Source organism: Scyliorhinus canicula, chromosome 6 (assembly GCF_902713615.1).
Source record: "Scyliorhinus canicula chromosome 6, sScyCan1.1, whole genome shotgun sequence".
Taxonomy (NCBI): domain Eukaryota; kingdom Metazoa; phylum Chordata; class Chondrichthyes; order Carcharhiniformes; family Scyliorhinidae; genus Scyliorhinus; species Scyliorhinus canicula.
In genome coordinates this window covers 189,390,205-189,415,519 of record NC_052151.1, presented here as the reverse complement: position 1 = coordinate 189,415,519, position 25,315 = coordinate 189,390,205, and the positions used below count along the sequence as shown (strand labels likewise).

General features: G+C 42.6%; 1 protein-coding gene across 5 annotated transcripts in view; it reads left to right on the top strand.

Annotated features, from left to right (window-relative positions):
• smap1 (small ArfGAP 1) overlaps positions 1-25,315 on the top strand; it is a 329,292-nt gene that overhangs the window by 288,524 nt on the left and 15,453 nt on the right. For all 5 annotated transcript variants that reach the window (XM_038800670.1, XM_038800673.1, XM_038800671.1 and 2 more), the window contains one exon: positions 22,613-22,784. In XM_038800670.1, coding sequence (XP_038656598.1) covers positions 22,613-22,784 — 172 coding nt within the window. The remainder of the gene's footprint in view (positions 1-22,612; positions 22,785-25,315) is intronic.

The window sequence follows — 25,315 nt, the reverse complement described above, 5'->3', positions numbered from 1 at the left end:
GGACTCTTATGTATATTATCTATTTGAATGGCCTCTGCTGGCAACTTGCTCAAGTCCTTGTACCATGGCTCAAATGTGCCTCTGAACTAGGAGATCAAGGCTTCATACCCTAATCCAGAGACTTGACCTACTATTCTAGACTGAAACTACAGTGCAATATTGAGCAAGTGCCTCATTATTGGAAGTCTGATTGTTCAGATGAGATGTTTAAACTAGACCCTTCTGCCCCCTCAGATGTTATAAAAGATTTCTTGACACTATTTGAAATAGAGTTGTGGTTTTTCCGGTGTCCTGGCTAACATATTTCCCTCAACCAAAACAACTAAATCCAAATTATCTGGCTACTTATCTCATTGCTGTGTGTGCAGATTGGCTGCTGAGTTTGCAATAATGACTATAATTCAAAAATACTTCATTGGCAGTGAAGTATTTAATAGTCTCGGGCCGCTTGTATTAATATAAATGTACATTTCTTTTTCTATCTTTCTGTCTTTGTGTTTAGAAGTTGCACCAAACTTAATATTTAATTCACGCCCCCTAATATTTGAACATGATATGTGTTTAATATATAAATGAAAAATGTACATATCCTAGCAAATGCAGATAATCTGTTGTAATCATGAGTATGTGCAAATTCCTGAAATGATGAGCACTAAAGCTTTGTTTTCATCTGTGTAAAGTTATTATCAATCCCTGATCATTGTCTAAGTCAATGGAAAGTGCATTCCAATCTTAGTTTTTTTTTGTAGAAGCTTGAGATAAATGAATGTTTGCTTATGCTATTACAGCAAGTGATGCTGAAACTGCAGAGTATGCTTGCTCATTCTTTTCTCCGACCCCCTCCCCCAAGTACCTTTGAAATCCTCCTGTGATTGCAGTAACTTACAGCCCTGAGTTATTTCTTCTGCTAAGGTAATCCAATTCTCCGGTCTCAGAGCTAAGATCTCACTGCTCCTCTGGAGGATGGTTTTGTGCAATCATTAGTAAAACAGCAGTTATTTTAACCTAGACAGCATTAAAATTCTTTGTGTATCACCCAACAACAGGAGTTGAAAACAAGCTGCCGGAGGTTAGGAATGCAATCTTGTCTCTGGATGTACAAGTGTATTTTCAGGTTATTGTTTCCTGGCTCTCGCTCTCCCTAATGCTACTGTTTATATTTCAGTAATGATCATATTCCATGACTCTACCTTGCAATTTGCCCATTGGTTTGGCAATGATAAGAGCCCTTTTAAGTAGGGATCCAGATTAAGAAAAAGGAAATCTGTAAATCAGAAGGGAAAGTAACAATGGAGCAGATAAGTCTACATATTAGACTAGGGGCAGCAGGGTAGCATGGTGGTTAGCATAAATGCTTCACAGCTCCAGGGTCCCAGGTTCGATTCCCGGCTGGGTCACTGTCTGTGTGGAGTCTGTACGTCCTCCCCCTGTGTGCGTGGGTTTCCTCCGGGTGCTCCGGTTTCCTCCCACAGTCCAAAGATGTGCGGGTTAGGTGGATTGGCCATGCTAAATTGCCCGTAGTGTCCTAATAAAAGTAAGGTTAAGGGGGGGTTGTTGGGTTACGGGTATAGGGTGGATACGTGGGTTTGAGTAGGGTGATCATGGCTCGGCACAACATTGAGGGCCGAAGGGCCTGTTCTGTGCTGTACTGTTCTATGTTCTATATTAGATAGACCAACTTTTGAACTAAGTACAGTGATCAGTCAACTACCCCCACCCCCCCTCCATCAAACATAAATATTCAGATATGGGGAGGTGATGGTGTAGTAGTATTGTCACTGGACTAGTAATCCAAAGCTTTGACAAATGGTCATCTGGACTCGCAACATTAGCTCTTTTCTCTCCCTACAGATGCTGACCAACCTGCTGAGATTTTCCAGCATTTTCTCTTTGGTTTCACTTATCAAATTAGTTAGTTTTACAGTTCAAATATTCCATGAAAATGTGAACTGTCCTACACAATTTCACAAAACTACCGAATGCCATATGTTGCCACCTCAGAAATATTGTTCTGTCCATGGCAATCCCTGTATTTCAATACCTGTAAACAAATTTTATGCTACAAGGCATATTCTTACTTTTTTTTATGGATACTGAGCAAAGGAGACTCAATTATGAGTCTGGATTTTACAGTAGAACCATTCAAAGTCCCTAATGAATGGACAAAACTGCAAAGTCTGGTTTCAATAGGATGAACCCATGAGTACTGCTACCATTTCAAGAAATAGTAAAGCCAGCCTCGGAAACTAGCAGGGGATGGTTTAGCTCACTGGGCTAAATCGCTGGCTTTTAAAGCAGACCAAGGCAGACCCGAAGCACGGTTCGATTCCCATACCAGCCTCCCCGGACAGGCGCTGGAACGTGGCGATTAGGGGCTTTTCACAGTAACTTCATTGAAACCTACTTGTGACAATAAGCGATTTTCTTCTTTCTTTTCTTTCTTTCTAGCACCTCAGCAGTAAATGGGTAGTTAAGACCTGGTGTGTGCTCAAGGGCACACAGACATAAGTCAGTCCTCATTTTGTATATCTCTGTGCTAAACTCCCCACGTAAATAATTGAAATTGTCCACATGAATTAATAAAGCTGCAGTTGCTAATCATTTTTATGATTTATTGTAAATATGTGGATTTTGTCATTTCTGGTAATATGTTTATGTAATTTAAATGTTTCCGTGTTCTTATCTCTTTGCCACATTGTCAAACGATAGAGTGAGGCTTATTTCAGGCGCCTCCCAGAGTAGTGTTGCGCACTGATTTCTTTTCCGATTCTAGTAGATCACAATTGTACTTTTCATGGTTAGACTGGAACCTACTATGGCTTCTGATGTTTTCCAATGGCACCCATGCAATGAAAGCATGACCGTGATTCACTCCAATTATACTGAACCAAAACTTAACAGTTAACAAAGTAAAAATGTTGCATCCAGCACTGATACCAAAAGTTATAATTTTATTTTATAATTTTTTATTATTTATCTACTACTTTACTCTTAAGATTCAAGTAATTGCCTCCTTTTTCAAAACCACCATTTTCCAATTATTTAAATTATCATTCATTCACAATATTTCATTGATTATTTTACTTTAGATTAGATAATGTTTTTTCAGTTTTAATGTGCCAAGCTTCTTACCTGCAGGAATATTTGAAATATGACCTTTTATTGAAACTGTTCAACTTTAAGCTAACAGTTCTGTCAGCACCATAGTGAAAATAATCTTGGCAGTCAGATGTAGATGCTGTGTTTCATGGGAGATGACTGAAATGGAAAGCAGCTGACATGGTTGTCTCAACTTTTTCAGGGCAGAATGTGCATGCTCTATAGGAAGGGCTGCTGAAGTGTGACCATGTGATCAGTGGTAGATTGTAATGGGCACTGCAATAGGTAAAGGGACTGCATTGTTTGAAGTAATAGCCCATCATAGCTTGCATAAATTATAACTTGTCATTTTGTGTTCAGAGGGGAGTAGACAACTGGATCACAAGTTCAAGGTCATGCTGCCATTGTCAAAGCTGTCCACAATTCTTCAGGAATCCAGTTCATTGCCTTGTTCGCCTTCCCCCACATGTGCCAATTCATCCACCTCTGTGGATCAGTACAATTGATTGCATGTCCACTCAATCCCAGCTAAAGCTTAAAAGGCTCACTGAAGGTGGCAAAGAGCCATTTGTCCATCCCACTTGTCTCAAATCAATTTGAACTTGACTGGTTTGCCAACTATTAAGTTTTTTTAAAAAATTGTTCTTGGGATGTGGGTGCCCCTGACTGGGTCACCATTTATTGCCATCCCTAATTGCCCTTGAACTGAGAGGCCATTGAGTAAGCAGTTAAACATCAACCCCATCGCTGTGTGGGTCTGGAGTCACATCTGGAGAATCCAGCTAAGAAGGTTGTGCAGTGCTGGTCCGAGGAGACAGAAGAGCTCTTACGTGACTGCTTGGAGACAGTGGACTGGTCCATATTTAAGAACTCAGCGACTAACTTAAATGAGTATGTCACCACCGTCACAGACTTCATCAGCAAATGTGTGGACGATTGCGAGCCAAAGAAAGCAGTACGTACGTTCCCCAACCGGAAACCATGGCTCAACCGCGAGATGGACTCCCTACTGAAGGACAGATCTGAGGCGTTCAAGGCAGACGACCCTGTCCTATACAAGAAATCCAGGTACGACCTCCGCAAAGCCATCCGAGATGCCAAGAGAGAATATCAAACTAAGCTAGAGTCACAGACAGACTCTCGGCGGTTGTGGCAAGGACTAAGCAACATAACGGGCTACAAAGCAAAGCCGAGCAGTATCTCTGGCAGCAGTGCACCCCTCCCCGATGAACTTAATGCATTCTATGCTCGGTTTGAGCAGGTAACCAACAATCCGCTATCAAGTGCCCCAGCAACCCATAATTCACCCATACCCACCATCACAGTTTCCGAAGTCAGACCGGCCTTCCTGAAAGTGAACCCACGGAAGGCGATGGGCCCGGACGGGATCCCTGGTCGTGCACTCAGAGCCTGCGCGGACCAGCTGGCAGAGGTTTTCACAGACATCTTTAACCTATCCCTACTCCACTCCGAGGTCCCCACCTGCTTCAAGAAGACCACCATCATACCGGTACCAAAGAAAAACCAGGCAATGTGCCTCAATGACTACCGCCCGGTGGCCCTGACGTCAGTTGTAATGAAGTGCTTCGAGAGGCTGATCATGAAGCGCATCACCTCCATACTCCCGGAACGCCTTGACCCACTTCAATTCGCATACCGTCGCAACCGGTCCACATCAGACGCCATTTCCCTGGCCCTACACTCATCCCTAGAGCATCTCGAAAACAAGGACTCCTACATCAGACTCCTATTTATTGACTACAGCTCCGCCTTCAACACCATAATCCCAGCCAAGCTCATATCAAAGCTCCAAAACCTAGGACTTGGCTCTCCACTCTGCAACTGGATCCTTGACTTTCTGACCAACAGACCACAGTCAGTAAGAATGAACACCAACACCTCCACAATAGTCCTCAACACCGGTGCCCCGCAAGGCTGCGTACTTAGCCCCCTACTCTACTCCCTGTACACACACGACTGCATGGCAAAACTTGGTTCCAACTCCATCTACAAGTTTGCTGACGATACGACCATAGTGGGCCGGATCTCGAATAACGACGAGTCCGAATACAGGAGGGAGATAGAGAACCTAGTGGAGTGGTGCAACGACAACAATCTCTCCCTTAATGCCAGCAAAACTAAAGAGCTGGTCATCGACTTCAGGAAGCAAAGTACTGTACACACCCCTGTCAGCATCAACGGAGCCGAGGTAGAGATGGTGAGCAGTTTCAAATTCCTAGGGGTGCACATCACCAAAAATCTATCCTGGTCCACTCATGTCGACGCTATCACCAAGAAAGCACAACAGTGCCTTTACTTCCTCAGGAAACTAAGGAAATTTGGCATGTCCACATTAACCCTTACCAACTTTTACAGATGCACTATAGAGAGCATCCTCTCGGGCTGCATCACAGCCTGGTATGGCAACTGCTCGGCCCAGGACCGCAAGGAACTTCAGAGAGTCGTGAATACCGCCCAGTCCATCACACGAACCTGCCTCCCATCCATTAATTCCATCTACACCTCCCGCTGCCGGGGGAAAGCAGGCAGCATAATCAAGGATCCCTCCCACCCGGCTTACTCACTTTTCCAACTTCTTCCATCGGGCAGGAGATTCAGAAGTCTGAGAACACGGACGAACAGACTCAAAAATAGCTTCTTCCCCACTGTCACCAGACTCCTAAATGACCCTCTTATGGACTGAACTCATTAACACTACACCCATGTCTGCTTCATCCGATGCCAATGCTTATGTAGTACATTGTATATATTGTGTTGCCCTATTATGTATTCTCATGTATTTTCTTGAATTCTGTTCAATTCCCTTTTCTTCCCATGTACTGAATGATCTGTTGAGCTGCTTGCAGAAAAATACTTTTCACTGTACCTCGGTACACGTGACAATAAACACATCCAATCCAATCCAATCCAACATGCAGGCCAGACCAGATAAGGACGGCAGATTTCCTTCCCTGAAGGACATGAATGAACCAGATGGATTTTTACAACAATTGGCAATGGTTTCATGGTCATCATTAGACTTTTAATTCCAAATTTTTATTGAATTCAAATTTCACCATCTATCATGGTGGGATTTGAACCCAGGACCCCAGAGCATTACCCTGGGTCTCTGGATTACAAGTCACCACCTCAGTCACTACCTCAGTCAGCTAGGTGGCTAGCATGTGGTGCAGAATAACACCAACAGAGCGTGGGTTAATTTCCCGTTCCGGCTGAGATAGACTTGGGACCTGCTTCCTTGTCCTGCCCTGGGAATGGCAAACCACATCTGACAAAAACTTCCAAGAAAAATGGTTCAGAGTGAAGCATCAGCGATGATGGAGCAAGGACCTTCCTTCAAGCGGAACATGAAGACTGCCAAAACAATGAAGACATTTCCCTTCGAAGAGAAATGGAAGCTTTAAGGATGTTATTAGAGCTGTTCAGAGTACTGGAATTGTAACACACCAAAACACCTAGAATTCTGGCATGGCAGGTTCACATTCCCAACTTTGTGAGGATGAGCCTGGTAAAGATCGGGGGAGAAGAATATATTTTATTCGGGAGAGCTCCGCAGGCACAATGGTGCGAAGAGTGCAGCAAAAGTGGTGAATAGTTGTGAATGAAAATTATTTTTGGTATTTAAAGTGTCACATTGTTTTTGGTGGATTTCAGATTTAATAATTCTAAGAACATATAATTGTTTTGCCGAGCTGAGCCTCTACTTTGAGTCTGAGACCCGGGGTGCACTGCGCAGTTAACCTGAGAGCATGTTAATATTTTGGTTTCGTGAGGGAGTGGAGATGGATAAATGTTCATTGTATTTCCCACTGTGCTGTCAAGAATTTGTTGAAGCTTCTGTTTTGGGCCTGTTTATCTTATAGGTTGATAGGCAAGGTGCTGTCATGATTAGGCTTTCTTGTGTTACACAAACTAGACCCACGCTCAAGATGGTAGGAGAGGAAAATATTGCTGCTTGGGGTAGAACTGAATTAGAGTTCAACCAAGCGTGGTACAAATTGTTAGCATGTTGCCACAGATTTTGCAAAAAGTTCTGAGGTTTTTTTCAAATGGGATTTTGGTTTTAATATAAGATGCTGTGTATCGTTAAATAGTCATGCAATTGTACAAAACTTTAGTTGGACGGCACTTAACATCAATTATATTTTTGTTGAATCACAGATACTTTTTTTCTCCTTGTAGCCAATAATGTAGAAACATCACAGAAATAGTTTCTGTTTAAATTTCACGTTATATCTTTCTCTGCTTTTGCATTCTTTGATTTATAAATGTTATCGTCGCCTTCAGGGTTTGGTGGTTCTAAGATGTTCAGCTAAGGTAACTATAGTAACACGTCAATCCAAAGGTTTTATGAAAGTCAGGGTTCATAATATTGCAGTCCTTTGGTAGATAAAAATAGCTGCCAAAGTTGAATTCAATTATTTCATGGTTCTGATCTTGACTGTGATTAGGTTTAAACATGCATGTCTATCTGAATATCTATTGTTGGATTTAAAAAATAATTATTTCATGCGATGCGAGTGTCACTGGCAAGTCCTGGATTTATTGTCCATCTCTAACTGCCCTTGAGAAAGTGGTGGTGAGCTGCCTTTGTGAACTGCTGCTGTCCATCTGGTGTAAGTTCTGTTCAGGGATTGGGAAAGAATTGAGAACAAGGTTACTGTGCTCCCGATGTACTGTCTCAATAATTGCAGCATGAAGGAAGACTAGTTTGACAGTAAAAGATTAATCCCAGGACATTGATACCATAGATACCTTGGTTAGCGGTTGTTCAGAAAGCCGAGCTACCCTTGCTGGTGCCCTATCCACAGTAACTATGTTTTGGCAATGTCGGAATCCGTAAATGGATTACTGAATTCTAGAAAACGCATGACAACTTTCCCAAATTGTCTGCATGCCCTGCATCATTAATTGAGAGCAATTGGTGGCAAAACCTGATCTTGAAGCAAATCCTGAAGCTTCTTTGGAAACTCACTGAAATCCATTCACTGAATTAGAAGCAATTTAAAAATCTGAAAAGCTTGATGACTCATCTCCCTTTGGAACTTGTTCTTTTCTGTGCAGAAGGCTGGCTGGAGAAACCGTGTTTCTTTTTAATTGCACATGTCTGTGAAATATTTATGAAGAGCAAGAATAATTCTGCTTTGCACCTGGTTTATGAAGGCATAAACTTCCCATAAGGTTAAACTGTTTCAGACTCTCATTTGGTGAGGTGAATAGATGCCCTTTCCGCCCACCATATTGGGATCCTAAAAAAATGTTTGTATTGCGAAAGACCAGTAAAACAGTAAGCAGATCTCCTCTTGTGTACTCAAGATCATTTACTCAATGATATGTGAGCCCTACAATGCTAAGGCAAAGTGCATGAACATTTCATTGATCACTGATGGAGCAGCTTCTCCAAGTGCCCTGTGAGAGGGATATGCTCATCACTATCTCTAGAGATTTAAAAGCAGATAAAAACTTGAAATGGCTGAATCTACATCTGTCTGCAACCTTGGAACAAAAGACGCCACATGCCAATATCCAGGAAACTCCACATCATTATATATGAAGAACCACTAACGATACATTGTGGGCTGTATTCACCAAATCCAAAGAGCACCATACATCATCCAGGTTGGCCAACCGACCCTACTCATCTGCCAAGACCAAGGGCCCTGCAACCTTCCATTTAATTCTTAATGGCTGAGGCATTCAACAACCTTGGGGACCCAGACAAAAGATCCTCGGCCTTTGTCAAAGCCAGAGTGGGTGAGGGCCATGTGACATGGACCTCTGGTTGAGGAACCAGTGACGTTGCTTTGCTGAACTGCAAAGCCAGTCTACCATTTTACCATCCCAGCTAGCAGAAACGGGCTCAAGGAGCTCTGGCCCACGTCGGACACCTGGCCCCATCTACATGGTGGCTGGAAAGCATGTGCAGCCATCTACAAGACTCAATAATCTCTATGCCTACATAATGGTGTGAAGTCAACCCATTGGAAACTGTAATTATCTAGCTTTGGTTTTCAGCTCACCAACCTCTGAAAAGGAATGCCTCATTGAACAAAGATTCTGGACTCTGGGTCCCATGTGAAACACTTTCTTTTCTCTGTGGTCTCTGAATGGTAAATCTTTCTCATCTCTATCCCTCTTTTACTGTATGAATGTAACAGAGGCAACATTGCAACTCTCCTCCTGTGTTTTGTGTGTCTGCGAATAAACTAACCCTTTGAGTTCATCTTAACTCGGTAATTAATAGAAAACTGGACCATGTCAAAATCAAAGGGTTGGGAAATATGCTACCATTTATAAAGGGGGACGCAAATCAAAAACACTTTTCTGTTTATGAACGGATAGTGAGAGGAGATATTAGTGCTGTTTAGATTAACCCCCTTCCTGTCCATCACATGATCAATTCCACCTATTTGAACTCCTTTATATTGTCAGTTTAAATGCTTGACAGTAACTTACCCAATACTACCCTTGAGACTGTTTAACTCCTATCAACTAATAATTGAACTCTTGAACAATTTGTTTTGACTAATTTTGTAAATCCTTTTCTAAGCCTTAATCGAAATGCGATTATTCCAAAATTTATTCTCACTAAAACAGCATTAATTTCCTTAATCTTTCCTTAATTTCTGTCCAAAGAGTTTCACAGGCATGGTCACTGACCCAGGCAGAGTAGGAAGTATGACCAAAAGCTTGGCTAATGAAATGTGTTTTAAGAGCAACAGAGGCGGAAAGGTGGAGGAGTTTTATTACAGCATTTAAGCAAGTGGTCAAAGTGGCTGAAGGCATCATATACCAATGATGAGGAAATACTGTGCAGCAGTTTGATAAAATTATCCCAACACAGAGACACCTCTCTTGAGCAATCTTCATACTTAAGAACCAAGCTATTCTCCTTTGCCTTTGCTCTGATTTGATTTAGCTATAATGATTTTTGACAATAGCTTTTCGTGTTTTTTTTCCTACCATCTGCAATGAATGTAGGAATTTCTTATCTATTGGATTATATGTATCTGGCGCAGTAATGGTTTGAACAGCCTGGGTGAGGGTGTGTATGTATCTGCTGCAGTAATTTTTTTTAAAAATGCTGATTTAAAAGAAGGGCGGACACGGTGGCTACAGAAGGTGCAATTAGGATGTTGTAAAAGTGAGATCATCAACTTCAGTGTATTCCACGTCCTAACCACTCGCTGTGTGAAAAACCTTTTCCTCATGTCACCATTGCTTTGTCAGTCACCTTAAATCTATGTCCTCTGGTTCCTGATCCTTTTAGCAATGGGAACAGTTTTTACCGATCCACAGTGTCATCACCTTGCAAATCTCAGTCATAAATATGCATATATATGCCTTGATCTGTCGTATCTCCTTTTATAAAAGTTGGAATTATATTAGCACTCTTCCAATCTAAAGGAGCAGTTTGTGACTCCAGCAAGCTATTTATGATATGGCAAGAGCCTTGATAACACCTGGGCCATTTTCCTGAGAACCCTTGGGTAGCTGTCAAGTGCATTGGCTGCTGCACCTATTTCAGGTTCCTAATTCTGTCTCAAACAATGTGTTCATTTATTTTCACACAAACAATTATATTGTTAACATAATATAGTTCTGTCAGTTGAGCGTCGAGTGCCAAGGCTAATGTGACATTTCAGTTTGTGTGCAGATTTTCTAATTATCATATGCCAACCAGTCTTTCAAACCATTTTGCATTCTACTGATTTTTAAATGCTGCTGTTTTTGGAACATTGTCCTTGTTTTATCTTAATAGTTCTTAAATAAGTAAGGCACATTCATGTGCAAGCTTGATTACGAGCTGTTGTACTGGGGAGCCAATTCAATAAGCACTTTAACACCAAAGTAGAGAGTATCAAATAGTAATTTTGTCTTGCAATTAGATCGCCCAATTTCCCTCAGGTATGTGCACTTCTTGAGAGCTGGGTGGGATGCAGTTAGTCGGCAGCATCCTGATGTTCTAAGCAAGTTGTTCAGCTAGAATACATCTTCAGACTTCCAATTTAAAAAGAAAAAGAAGTCCCAAGTGCCAGTGGTTCAACGCAAGGTCAGAAAAAAGAAAAGACTGAAAGAAGTAAAATTACAGGGTCACAGACAGTTGGCCTTGCACTGTGTTTTTGTTTTGAAGTCCAAACATTATGCCATAGGCCTCTCTGCTGAAGGAAGCACTCTTAAGGAGTTGTTGAAAACTAAGAGGTGGAGGTTCCAACCTCCTCGTCTGAAATCAGCCAAACCTCGAAAAAAGATTGCAGAACTTTACAGTGAACTTTACAGTTCAGTGATATTGCGTTTCCACGATCTTTTGCGCTGGTTTAAAAAGCGTGAAGAAATCTCTCTCACTTGACCGAGAAAACTCTTTAGCAAAGGTGCTCTGGACTTGATTTCAAATGAAGGAAAGAAGTACTTAGATGTACACCGAAAGTTTCATAACCGCCAGACGTTTCAAAATGCTGTAGGGCTATTGAGTGTGTAGTCACTGTTGTAATGTGAGCAACAGCAGCCAATTTACACACAGCAAGCTCCCACCAGCTATATGATAATGACCAGGTAACCCATAATTCTGGCATTGATTGAGGAATGAATATAAGGTCAGGACACTGTGAGAGCGCCCCCACCTTTTCTTCCAGAGAGCACCAGCAAATTATTTACTTCCACCCAAGGGACAGGCTTGACCTTGATTTATCATCTTATCTGAAAGGTCGCAGCTCTGACAGTGTAGCATTCCCTCAGTACTACACTGGAATGTGTCAGGTTGATTTTTGTACTCCAGTCCTGGAGTGGGACTAAGATGAAGCCTAAGATCAGGTGTAATGCCTGTTGGTGTCAGTTTAGATTTTTGTGTTTTTTGTGGGTACCATGAATTGGATTTAATTTGGATTGGTTTTTGGAGCAAAGCAATGTGATGAATTAAGGGGTTGCCATGTCCACTCTGCGCATTGGCTCTGTAATTTTATGAAAGTGATTTGAGCCTATAACGTTCTGACACAAACATAATTGGATGCTTGTATCAAAGCAGTGCTACTTGAACTGCAGGCTGCACCAAATCTACTTCTCAGGTAGTAATAATACCAAAATGTTCTTGCCAAAATTTCCTGGGATCCTGACCAGTTACCAGGGAGAGGAAACTCTGTCAGATATATTCTCATGAGATTAAATGGGTCAGATCAGTTAGATAATAATGGCTTGTCAAGAGGGCAGAGAGTAATTTTTGCATTATTTTCATGAGGTTTCTTACTACAGCAGTATAATATATTGCAAAGCAGGGGAATACAATTTTCAGTCATGTAAAGCCCTTCCCTCATGTTTTTGATGTTATATAATCCTTTAGAGGGGCTGCATTGCTCAATCCATCAGGTAACGTTAATCGTGAACGTATTATCAATGTTCATTGTATGGACATCTCTGAAACTTATAGATTACATTTGCAAATAATTCCCAAGCACTTCGTAAATTTGCTAATCATTTATAGTTTTAGCAGCCGTTTTTAAAAAATGTTCAGTAAGCATTTCAATTCTGACCCAGCTAAATATATGATGACGATTAGCATTGATCAGATAATAGAGATCTTATGCTTCTGACTTCACTGTTTTCATCCACAGCAAATACTTCATCTCCTACACAGCCCCGCCGTGACTCGCCCAGTACACTGCCTGTTAATACTAGCTGACCCTGAACTGAGCTTTAAACCCACATCCGATTGATCACTAAGACCACCCGCTTCTCCACTTAACATATGTCCCTTCTACCTCAACCTCCTGCTATTCCAGCCTTTGCTATGTCTAGGCTTGGCTGTTCTAATTATCTCCTTGTTTCACCTTCCGTTTTACCACATAGAACCTGCCACTGCTATCCTTTTCTCAAGTTTTGTTCACTCGGCTAAATCGCTGGCTTTTCAAGCAGGCCAGCAGCATGGTTCGATTCCCGTACCAGCCTCCCCGGACAGGCGCCGGAATGTGGCGACAAGGGGCTTTTCACAGTAACTTCATTGAAGCCTACTCGTGACAATAAGCGATTTTCATTTTTTTCATTTTTCAAAAATCGTACTTGTCCCTCAGTTTGTGTAATTCAAAATGCTCATCTACTAATCCACTTCAGCCTTCTTGATCTTCTGTGGTTCTAACCCCCTAACCCAGCTTGCACCCTATACCAATCGCATTAGGTTTCACGAGGCGTTCCGAGCGTCGCAAATCTTGGTCTCGTTGCATCACCGATTCTGGTACAACAAGGCCATTTGTGTAGTATGCAGCAAGCTAGATTGATGCTGTCTTCACTTTGTTAATGCTACCATTGCTAATTCACTGAAATCTAATTTTTCCTATTAATTTCTGTTCGTCCTACTGGTTGACAGAACACAAGTATTTTAATACAAGATTATTCATTGGATAAAGCAAGTTTAAATTCATTTTTGCATATATTAGTGTTATTTCGTGAAATTCATCTTATAGGACTTCAGTCAAGTGTTTAATGAAAATTTGTTGGGTTGTGGCCTTGAGAATGAACAGACAGAAAAGCACACCGCATATTTGTCTTCAATCATCTGCAGTATGCACAGGAGGTAGCGAGGAAGCAGAGACTTAATACCACACAACACTAAAGTCAGGTTGTAGAATCCAGTCTCCAACTGAAAAGGTTGCATATTGATACGTTATTGTAAGCCTTGCAAATTGCATGACTCTGAAAGGATTGAAATAGCATTTCTACATCAAAATCATTGTCATTATAACATTTCAGTTTATTGAGAATGCCAGCAATGGAGAGATTCAATCTTTTTGATCAATATTAGTTAAACAAAATGACAGCATTTTGTTGTTGGCTCGTTTCTGATTTCACCTCTCCCAAATTCCTAAATAAATTGGGAAGTCATTCCTTTACATTCAGAAAAGTTACCAAAAGAAGAGGAGTCTCCCACTTTGTAACTCTACTTTCTGATTCCGGCGGAGTCAAGGGAGGAAATTTTGATCTTGACAGCAAATCTGGCTTTTGTCCATCTGATAACGGTCAAATCAAATCCGAAGAAATCTGAAGCCTGAAATTAGTGTTTTGCCAGCATTATTTGATTTGTCACATGCAGGGTTCCAGGATCAGTGCATGCAGAGCTTGCTGGGTGAGGTTGGCCCATACTTTGCCAACTGTGGAAGGGGCTTTGTCTGCATTTGTAGTACACCATCATTAATTCAAATGTGGAGATTTGTGAGTATTGCAGACAAATCATGCACTCTGGCTGAGTTCAGTACTGCAGTAATGGTTCATTACCCTGTCAGTCTTCTAGAGAGTTGAGAAGAGAGCAGGTGCTTGATGAGTGTTTTAAAACTTATTCTGATTTGCTGTCTCAATTGACAGGAACGCCAGACAACTGCATATTATTGTAATGCTTTACGTGCTGAATTTGTCTCTTTAGAAATTGCCCGCAGGGAGATGGGTTTTCTGATGTGAACAGCTTCTATTGAAGTTTGATGTGTGCTATTTTGAAATTAGTGATTCAAGCAGGCATACTGAAAAGCAAACGTAGGATAAACGGAATTAGAAGTTCTGAGTACATGTACATGGCTGCAGCCGTTTCACTTTTTCCAAGTTGCAAGTTGTTGTTGGGTGTGTGCTGCCGAGATTCCATGAATGGTGGTTCTCTGAGAGGAACATTTAGGAGGTACATCGTCAGTCTGAAGTGGCAAGTGCCATTTATTTGTCTGTGTCTGGCCTTTCTCTGATGACTTAATTGGACAGTAATTTACCACATGGGGAGTCTGCAACGTTGCCCCTCTGAGGTTGGTACTCGAGAACAGCGTGGTACCTTATTTTTATGGATGGAATACCCAGTTTTAGTTCTGCCGCTCCACAATGACCTGACCGAACACAAAACTGCAAAAATACTATTTATTGCATCACATCCTTTGTGCCAGTGGTGACAGCCCCAGATGCACAAACATAGTGGCAGAAGAAAGAACGACCAATATTTTTGGATTAAGGTTCATAATTGTTGATTGGGTTGAAGGTGTATGTTTACAAGATGTACAGAAAAGAAGGTGCCATGGTGTCCTTCAGTACCAACCGGAGTGGAAATGCAAGCTTCCCATGTGGTAAATTCAGCACTTGGTCAATGCAGGATTCTATCACAGAATTTACAGTGCAGAAGGAGGCCTTTTGGCCTATCGAGTCTGCACCGGCCCATGGAAAGAGCATGCTACTTAAGCCCACACCTCCACCCTATCCCCATAACCCAGTAACCCCACCTGACCTTTTTGGACACTAAAGGCAATTTATCATGGCCAATCCACCTAACCTGCACATCTTTGGACTGTGGGAGGAAACCGGAGCACCCTGAGGAAACCCACGGAGACATGGGGAGAATATATATTCTAAAAAAAACAACATAATCATTTATTTAACTGATCCCAGCTAGAACAGCCATTGGGGTACCTTGAATAACACCAGTACCTCTGGCCTAAGGAGGGCTAAAATCAGCCAGGCGTCTTGACATTCAGGAATTGCTCTCCAATGACCCCTGACAGAAAATACAGGTATTGCCTTTGTTTGAAGAGACTCATTTGTGCTACATCCAGCTTGTCAAGTAGCTTGAGGATAGTTCACATCTGGGCATGTGTAAGGAGTCATTATGTGGGAGAGCTGACGGCATCTATCCACAATCGGGCTTCAGCATCACTGGGCAACATTAAAACGGTTGTGGAAGATGGGGGAAAAAATTAATAAAAAGATGGACAATGTGAACTAAAGAAACTAACTCAGCTTCAAAGTTTGCATGTTTAATAAAAGTGTTAAGAATCATCACCTTGGAGATGTGGCTGTCTGTTACTGAGAGCTGCAGTGCTGTAAATTGATTGGTCAGCTTACTGCTGTTCTGTGCAATATTATTTAATGCTTTTGCATAGAAGCAAAGCAAAATAGTCTTACTGTACAAACTATTTTGACTGATGATGGATGAGGGTGACAATGAAAAAGTGATGCCTCATGCAAGGTACAAGTTTGCAAAGAAATCTTCCGGGACATTTGAAAGTATGAGGAACGATTTGTCTTTCATCTGAAATATAGTTCTACTGTGCCTTTTAAGTTCCCAGCATTCCTTTGGGATCGATGCAAGGAGTTTTTCTGTGTTTTATTGAATTTTTAAAAATTGTGTTCTTTAAGAATGTAACCTATGGTTAAAGCTGCAGCGGTGCGACTTGATAACCATCTGTTTCAAGGTTCTAGTTCCAGTCCCATCTCATGCCTGAAAAGTGTAATGGAGAATGGGTAGTGTGTTGAGTTCCAGAACTATAGTAACCAATTAACCTTAACACCCAAAAGACAAAGCTGACTGATCTTCACAATTTATTCGTTAAGAGTTTGAACGGTAATACAAGTCAAAATGGAAGAATTTCTGCATCTTCCAACACATTGACACCAAAATGCAAATAGAATGAAGCTGTTTTCTAATTCACAGAATATAGGGAATGAAGAGTTTTTCACCATTTCTCTGCTATATCTGGTGATTTTTTGATTTTTTTTTCATATCCTAAAATGTCACGGTAAAGCTCGAGTAGGTTTTGACCAAACTTCACCATGACTTTTCTGAGTGCCCTAATTATTTAGCAAAAACTGGCTCGGGAATACTTGTGTAAAGAGCACTGTCATGTCATTGTCAGAGTACTGCATTCTTCTCCAAAAGGTTTCTAACTGGAAGCTTCGTGTTTGACTCCATGGTATTTGAAACACTGAACTCTTATCTCAATTAGTTGACAAACTCATTGTGTTTGCTCTCTCTCTCTCGCCCTCTTTCTCTCTCAGGCAAATGGAAAAGATCTGGAATTGTTGCTTGGCACTTGGTGCTTTTCCCCTTGCTTTCCACTTCAAAGGACAGTAACGTCTTACGAGGAAATTGAGTTGCACTCCTGTACCATTTCTAAGTAACTCTCATTTATGCATGAGCCTTGATGGTGTAGCTAGGCTTTTTGATTATTAGTGAGGGGAGATTTGTAAAGTTTTGCAGCTGACAGTCCTTTTCCACTCTTGTGCGTATTGGGAAATAACACGTGTAGTTTTTTAAAATTCATTTTTAACGGGGTGTGGGTGTCGCTGGCTAGGCCAGCATTTGTTGCCCATCCCTAATTGCCCTTGAGAAGGTGGTGGTGAACTGTGTAGGTACACCCACAGTGCTATTAGGTTGGGAGTTCCAGTGTTTGGACCCAGCGACAGTGAAGGAACGGTGATATATTTCCAAGTCAGGAGGGTGGGCGACTTGGAGGGGACGGTCCAAGTGGTGGTGTTCACTTGTATCTGCTTCCCTTGTCCTTTTAGATAGTGGTGGTCGTAGGTTTGGAAGGTGCAGCCTAAGGAGCCTTGGTGAGTGCATCTTGTAGATGGTACACATGGCTGCTATGCATCGGTGGTAGAGGGAATGAATGTTTGTGGAAGGGGTGCTAATCAAGTGTTTGCAGTTTTCTGTCCATGGTGTGGATGGTCGGTACTCTCCATCTGTGCAGATAGTACTGTTCATGATGAAGTGAGCATGAAATGAGTATGATCATATATCACCTTTCCTGTGTTTAGCTGCATTATCTGCCGGGGCTGGTTTAGCACAGTGGGCTAAACAGCTGGCTTGTAATGCAGAGCAATGCAGCAGCGCGGGTTCAATTCCCATACCAGCCTCCCTGAACAGGCGCCGGAATGTGGCAACTAGGGGTTTTTCACAGTAACTTCATTGAAGCCTACTTGTGACAATAAGCGATTATTATTATTATTATTATTATTATTATTATTATTAGCTTTAGACTTTGAAACCCTGGAGACCCCAGAAGGGAATTGTTTGTGCGCAGTTACCCACAGTTTTTCTGCAGTGTTTCCCATTGCAGAATTATTCACTGTGCCTTTCAAGTTCAGATCTTGCCTGCCTCTCGGAACAAATGCTGAACTTGATATTTGCATCAGGCAGCCTGACATGGTGTTGAATAATGAACACTGTTTTTCCTAGGTCAGTGCATCTGAATGGGTCCTGCACTATCGTCATTGCGTTTGTTGTGTGCTGAGGATTAGGATGTTTAAACATAATGAAAATCATTAAAAATTTACTATTTTCCTTAAATTAGATATTTATTACACTGAAAATGTTTATGGGGTATTGTACCCTTGGGAATTGATTGTTTTGACTGATGTGTTTGCTGCACAGCATTGAAAACCATGGTGAAATTCAGCTGATGACTACGTAAACATTCAACTTTCAGTTGAATGACCCTTATCCTTGTTGTTCCACAACAGGTTAATATGACACATGCCAAATTAAAGGTTTCATTTACAGATGTATGTCATGGCAGGAGCCTCAAAGCCATCATTTGCTCCTCTTGCTCCATATGGGAAGTCAGGAACATTTTCAGTGCCCAGGGCCAGCATGTGTGCAGGAAGTGTCTTCAGCTACAGCTCCTGGAAGCCTGGGTTTCTGAGCTGGAGCGGAGCTGGGGACTCTATGGAGCTTCCGCACAGCGGAGAGTGTTGTGGATATTACGCTTAGCTAATGGTCAGACCAAAGGGAATGGGTGACCACCTGGCAGAGCAAGAGAGCTAGGCAGGCAGTGCAGGAATCTCCTGTGGCTATTCTCCTGCTAAACTGATATACCACTTTGCATACAGTTGAGGGGAATGACCTCTCAGAGGAAAGCAGCAACAGCCAAATTCATTGCACCATGGTGGTTCTACTGCTGAGGGGAGGAGTAACAAGTGTGGGAATGCAATAGTAATAGGGGACTCGATTGTAAGGGGAAGAAAGAGGTTTCTGTGGCCACAAACGAGACTCTAGAATGGTATGTTGCCTCCCTGGTGCTAGGGTCAAGGATGTCTTACGGCTATAGGACATTCCTGGAGGGGGAGTGTGAGCACCCAGTGGTCGTAGTACACGTTGGTACAAACGACATAGGTTAAAAAAAGGAATGAGGTCCTAAAAGCAGAATATAGGGAGTTAGGAAGGTAGATGAGAAGTCAGACGTCAAAGTTAGTGATCTGAGGATTGCTACCAGTGCCATTTACTAGCCAGAGTAGAAATAGCAGGCTATATTGGATAAATACGTGGCTGAAGAGATGGTGTGAGGGGGAGGTTTTCAGATTCCTGGGCATTGGGATTGGTTCTGGGGGAGGTGGGACCAGAACAAACTGGACGGTTTACACCTGAGCAGGATGGGGACTGGTATCCTAGGGGAAGTAGTTGCTAGTGTGTCTGGGGAGAGTTTAAACTAAAAAGGCAGGGGAATGTGAACCTATGCAAGGAGTCAGAGGAGGAGGAAACAAGGACAAAAACAAAAGATAGAAAAGGGAATAAGAGAAGTGACAAGCAGAGAAACCAAGGTCCAGATTTTAACAGGGCCACTGTGAAAAATATTTGGAGTGGTATAAGTAATTTTAAAAAGATAAGCCCAAGGCTTTGTGTCTTAACATGCAGAGCATTCACAATAAAGCAGACAAACAAATCGCCCAAATAGATAGGTGTGATACAATCAGGATTACAGAGATACTGGTGCAGAGTGACCAAGGATGGAAACTGAACGTCCAGGGGTATTCGGTATTCAGGAAGGACAGACAAAGTTGGAGTTGCATTGCTGGTTGAAGAGGAAATTAACACAATAGTCAGGAAGGATATTAGCTCCGACAATGTGAAATCTGTACGGGTCACGCTGAGAAAAACCGAGGGATGAAAAACATTAGTATGGGTTGTAAATGGACTCCCAAACTGAATTGGTGATGTTGGGAATGAAGCATGAAATTAGAGATGTATGCAATAAAGAAACACCTGTAATTATGAGTGATTTTAATCTGGATATAAATTGGGCAAATCAAAGCATGGTGGCACAGTGGTTAGCATTGCTGTCTCTTAGGATTGAGTTTGGGAGGGCCTTCTTCACCCAAAGGGTTGTGAATCTATGGAATTCCTTGCCCAGTGAAGCAGTAGAGGCTCCTTCATTAAATGTTTTTAAGATAAAGGTAGATTGTTTTTTGAAGAATAAAGGGATTAAGGGTTATGGTGTTCGGGCCAGAAAGTGGAGCTGAGTCCACAAAAGATCAGCCATGATCCCATTGAATGGCAGAGCAGGCTCGAAGGGCCAGATGGCCTACTCCTGCCCCTAGTTCTTATGTTCTTATGTTTCCGAGGTCCCAGGTTCGATCCCGACTCTGGGTCACTGTCCGTGTAGATTTTGCACATTCTCCCATGTTTGCGTGGGTTTCGCCTCCACAACCCAAAGATGTGCAGGCTAGGTGGATTGGCCACGCTAAATTGCCCCTTAATTGGAAAAAATGAATTGGGCACTCTAAATTTATAAAAAAAGTTCAACAAGCACATGGGGGAACTGCAACAATTGTTATTCATATTTGGCACAAAAGTAAAATGCGAAAAGTGGCCAATCCATTATTCAATCCAAGGAAGAAGCATACAAATTGCCATGAAATAAAACACGTTTGCGGATTGGGAGCAGTTTTCTCCCAGCAAAGAAGGACCAGGGAATTGATGAAGAATTCAACAAAGCAGGACCAGGGAATTGATGAAGAATTCAACAAAGAAGGACCAGGGAATTGATGAGGAATTCAACAAAGAAGGACCAGGGAATTGATTAAGAAGGGGAAAATAGAGTACGAGAGAAAGCTTGCAGGGAAGAGAAAAACTGACTGTAAAAGTTTATGTAGGTACATGAAGAGAAAAAGATCGGTGAAGACAAATGTAGGTCCCTTCCAGTCAGAACAGGGACATTTTTGATCGGGGACAAAGAAATGACTGAGCAACTAAATACATACTTTGGTTCTGTCTGAACAAATAAGATACCAGAAATGTTGGGGAATGCAGGGTTGTGTGACTGAACTGAAGGAAATCTATATTAGTAGAGAAATGGTGTTGAGGAAATTGAAGGCTGATAAATCCCCAGGTCCTGATAATCTACATCCCAGAGTCCTTAAGGCTCTAGAAATAGTGGATACATTGGTGGTCATCTTCCAGGATTCTATAGACTCTGGAACAGTTAATACAGATTGGAGGGTAGCCAATGTAACTCTACTATTTAAAAAGTAAGGTGGAGAGAAAACAGGGAATTATACACAGTAAGCCTGATGTCAGTAGTGAGGAAAATTCTAGAGTCCATTATCAAAATATTTTATAGCCGAGCAATTGGAAAACAGTGGCAGGATCGGACAGAGTCAGCATGGGTTTATGAAGGGAAAAATCATGCTTGACAAATCTACTGGATTTCTTTGAGGATGTAACTAGTCGAGTTGATGATAGGGAGCCAATGGACATGGTTTATTTGGACATTTGGAAGGCTTTTGACAAATTCCCACATAAGAGATTAGCGTGTACAATTAAAGTGCATGGGATTAGGGGTTGTGTATTGAAGTGGTTAAAAAACTGGTTGGCTCATTAAAAACTGTTTGTTTAAAAAAAAAAACTGGTTGGCAGACAGGAGACAAAGATTAGAAATTAACGGGTATTTATCAAATTGGGGGCAGTGACTAGTGGGGTACCGCAGGGATGGTGCTGGGACCGCAACTATTCACAATATATTTTAATAATTTAGATGAGGGAACAAAATGTAATATGTCCAAATTTGCAGATGACACAAGGTTGGATGGGAGGGTGAGCTGTGAGGAGGATGCAGAGATCCTTCGGTGTGATTTAGACAAGTTGAGTGATTGGGCATGGCAGATGCGTATAATGATAAGATGGAGTCCTTGGACAGTGGTTTCTTAGCAGAGTCTTCTGATTTTGTGGTTGTCTCAGTGAAAAGGTCAAGATCACCTGCCGCTGCAGATAACGCTGCTCCTGTTAGTTTTGTGGAAGTGGCAGATGCAGTATAATTTGTATAAATGCAGGTTATCCACTTTGGGAGCGATGCCATCCTTGGTAAAATGCCATCCAGGCACCTTGACACCACCAGCCACGCACTCTGGGTCCAGGCGTCGTGTTGGGGGGTCTCGAGATTAATGGCGCCCCGATTTGTTCCTGCATTGGCGAGTGGAGGAGTGCAGTGAATGGGATTGAGTGCGGCCTCGCGGGGTGTTCCCTGCTGACGCTCCGAAATGAAACAGGGCCCCGTTGGATAGCGTGGTCTCTCTTGGCGCTAGGAGCGCTGGGAAATATCCGGATAAACACGCTCGACTCGAGACTCATTTCTGTTAAATCGCGCCTACAAGCATTGTAAGCTGATCATGTGTATCTCACAGAGGATTCTCTCTGTCTTATAACCTCATTTACTTTTGATCAATTTTTAAAGTGTTTTTTTGAAAAGCAGAGGTCCTGCATTGACATCCGGCAAGACCACTTATCCCCTTTTGAATTCCTTTCCTAAAAAGATGCCAATCATGTGGAGATGTCTCATACAGATCCATCTGTCGAAAATTATCTCAAATGCTCAATGGAAACCTGGAAAATGTTTTTTTTTTTTAGTTGCGTGTCCTTTTGCCTTTCAGTGGATAAAGAAATTTGTCTCTGACTCTGTAATCGCAACTTTTGACATTCTCTTCACAGCCCACTTCCACAAAACTAACAGGAGCAGCGTTATCTGCAGCGGCAGGTGATCTTGACCTTTTCACTGAGACAACCACAAAATCAGAAGACTCTGCTAAGAAACCACTGTCCAAGGACTCCATCTTATCATTATATGGCACAGGAGGGATACAACAACAGCAAGGCACCCCAGGTAAAGTACTGGCACTGCTCACAATACAAATCGTTGGGGCAATGAACATCTCAGTACCTGACTCTGGTGATTTTTAGGTACTCTGTCTAAAAATGGGAAGGTTTATGTTATGATGCATTCTATCTGGTCATATCAGAAACTTCAATATTAAGTTCTCGTTACAGGAGCACCGCTGTAATATATAATGTCTATTGCTTCAATGAATGGGGCAGCAACATTTTCAGTGTAGAGTACAACCTTGCTGGAGAAAAGATGTTCAAATAGATGTCTGTTACTTAGAGGATGATTTATTAATCAAACATTGGCCGTTACTTAAGATTGACTGGTATCCATCAGGAATAATTCAGTGCCGAGGTGCGCAGCCTCATGAATAGATTTTTCACACCACTGCTGGCCATAAACTTTGCTGTAACTAATTAGTTGATACATTCTTATTGCTAAATGCACTGAAGTACAAAAGTCTATTCATTAAATGAAACATTCGCTGAAATAATGTCTAAATTTCTGCAGAAAGGACCATAAACTCACTATCTGAAGTGTAAGACTTATTCTCAAGATGTTGAATTCAGTGCTATCCTTGTGCTAGCTGAATGCAGAATAGTTGAATTAAGCCTCCTATTGCCAGTGAAGGAAGTATCTCAGCTTTTGACTGTCCCCAAGATGATGTTCTCCGTAATTTCTTCATTTTGAAGCTGACGTTTCCCAGCAGAAACTGAGCACGGCAAACATTTTGAGTGCACCTGTGCATTTGTATCTACACAGGAGTGCAGAGGACTTGGTATATATGTGTCTGTGCACATCTGCCTGTGCCTGTATACGTGGGAGACAGTGAATATGCATGTGCTTGGAAAATTAGGTAGTCTCAAACAGTATACCTTTTTGAGGATTATTGAATAAATTCAATTGAAGGTCGCCATAGACACTGAGGACCATAGGCTGATCTCCCCTTTTGAAAGAGAGCTGACTGGTGGTGATTTAATCTGAGGATTACCGCACCTCTGGCCAGCGGCAAGGTTGAGAAGGCGGGGCCTTCATGGATAACCTCACCCAGTACGGGAATTGAACCCGCGCTGTGGCATCGCTCCGCATCACGAACCAGCCGTCCAGCTAACTGACCCCCAAGCTGCCAGTCTTACAGCGAATGAAATGATGGCGAGCAGATTAGAAAACAAAAGTTGATGTAATACTGTTGACCCGATTTTTAACTGACCGTTATAATCCATTCCTTAAATTAGAACATAGCAGCAGGTTGACCAGTAAATGTTTCTGCAACTAAATGAGACTGGCATTTTGAGGTCGCAAGTTGTACCTTTTAAATAGTTAATTACTTCACAAAGCCATACACCATCAAGAATTGGAATGTTTTGTGTTGATATCCAGTCCACAGTAACAGTTTTACATGTAAATACAGGGTTGTATGATTGTGTCTTGAATCACATAACACTTTGGTGCTTTCCTGTCTCATGGTCAGGTCTGTACATTGTCTATGTATCAGATGAATACCATGGGGTGGGATTCTCCAGTAATGGGGCTATGTCCCTACGCCGGCGTGAAAAGCGGCTCCTACCACTCCGGCATCAACGGTGCCCGATAATAGGGAATGCTCCCCTTCTAAGGGGGCTAGGTAGGCGCCGGAGTAGTCCCCGCCGCTCCAGCCAGCACGGAATGGCATGCGTGCTACCGCCGGCATGTGCTTGTGCGGGTGTTCCCTTCTCCGCACCGGCCCCCAGGCAATATGGCGGAGCCTTACAGGGGCTCGGCGCGGCGGAACATAGGCCCCCACGGAACCAGCCTGCCTGCTGATCAGAAGGCCCCGATTGCGGGCCAGGCCACCGTGGCCCCCCACCCCCACCCCCAGGGTCAGATCCCCCTCCTCCAGGAAGGCCCCCGCAGAGACACCTTCCTGGTCCCGCCGTGTGGGACCTGAGTAACCCACGCCGGTGGGGCTCAGCCGAACTCGGTGGCCACTCGACCCGTCGGGGCGCCGGGGCGTTTTCAATAGCCCCCGACCGGCGCAGCGGGAATCCCAGGGGAGCCCAAGAATCGGCGGGGGAGAATCGGGAAGCCGGCGGCGTGGCGCGATTCTCGCGTCCCCTGGGGATTCTCCGACCCGGCGCGCGGTAGGAGAATCCTGGCACATGTTTTTCTTCAAAAGCAAGATAGTGTGAATGCTGGAAACTTGAAACCCAATCAGAAAGTGTTAGAAATACTCTGTGTGCCTGGACGAGAGAAACGGAATTGACTTTTCAGATTGTGATCTGCTTCTCATTTCCCAGTCATTCAAAGCTTGCATTTTGTGTTGCATATTGTAAACCACCTGTGAATTCCAGCTACATCTAAGTGAGCTATGGGGCCAACCGTACTGGTGAGTCCAGTAGTGCTTGAAGTAATTAAACTTGTGTTTTCTCCTGAAAAATGGCTTGTCCAGTTGATAATTCCATTCTCGAACGGCCAATCAACTACTCCTGCAGGGATCTTTGTAAGTTTATAGAAATGCGCTATTAATATGCGGAAGAAGTCTTAAGTTTGTC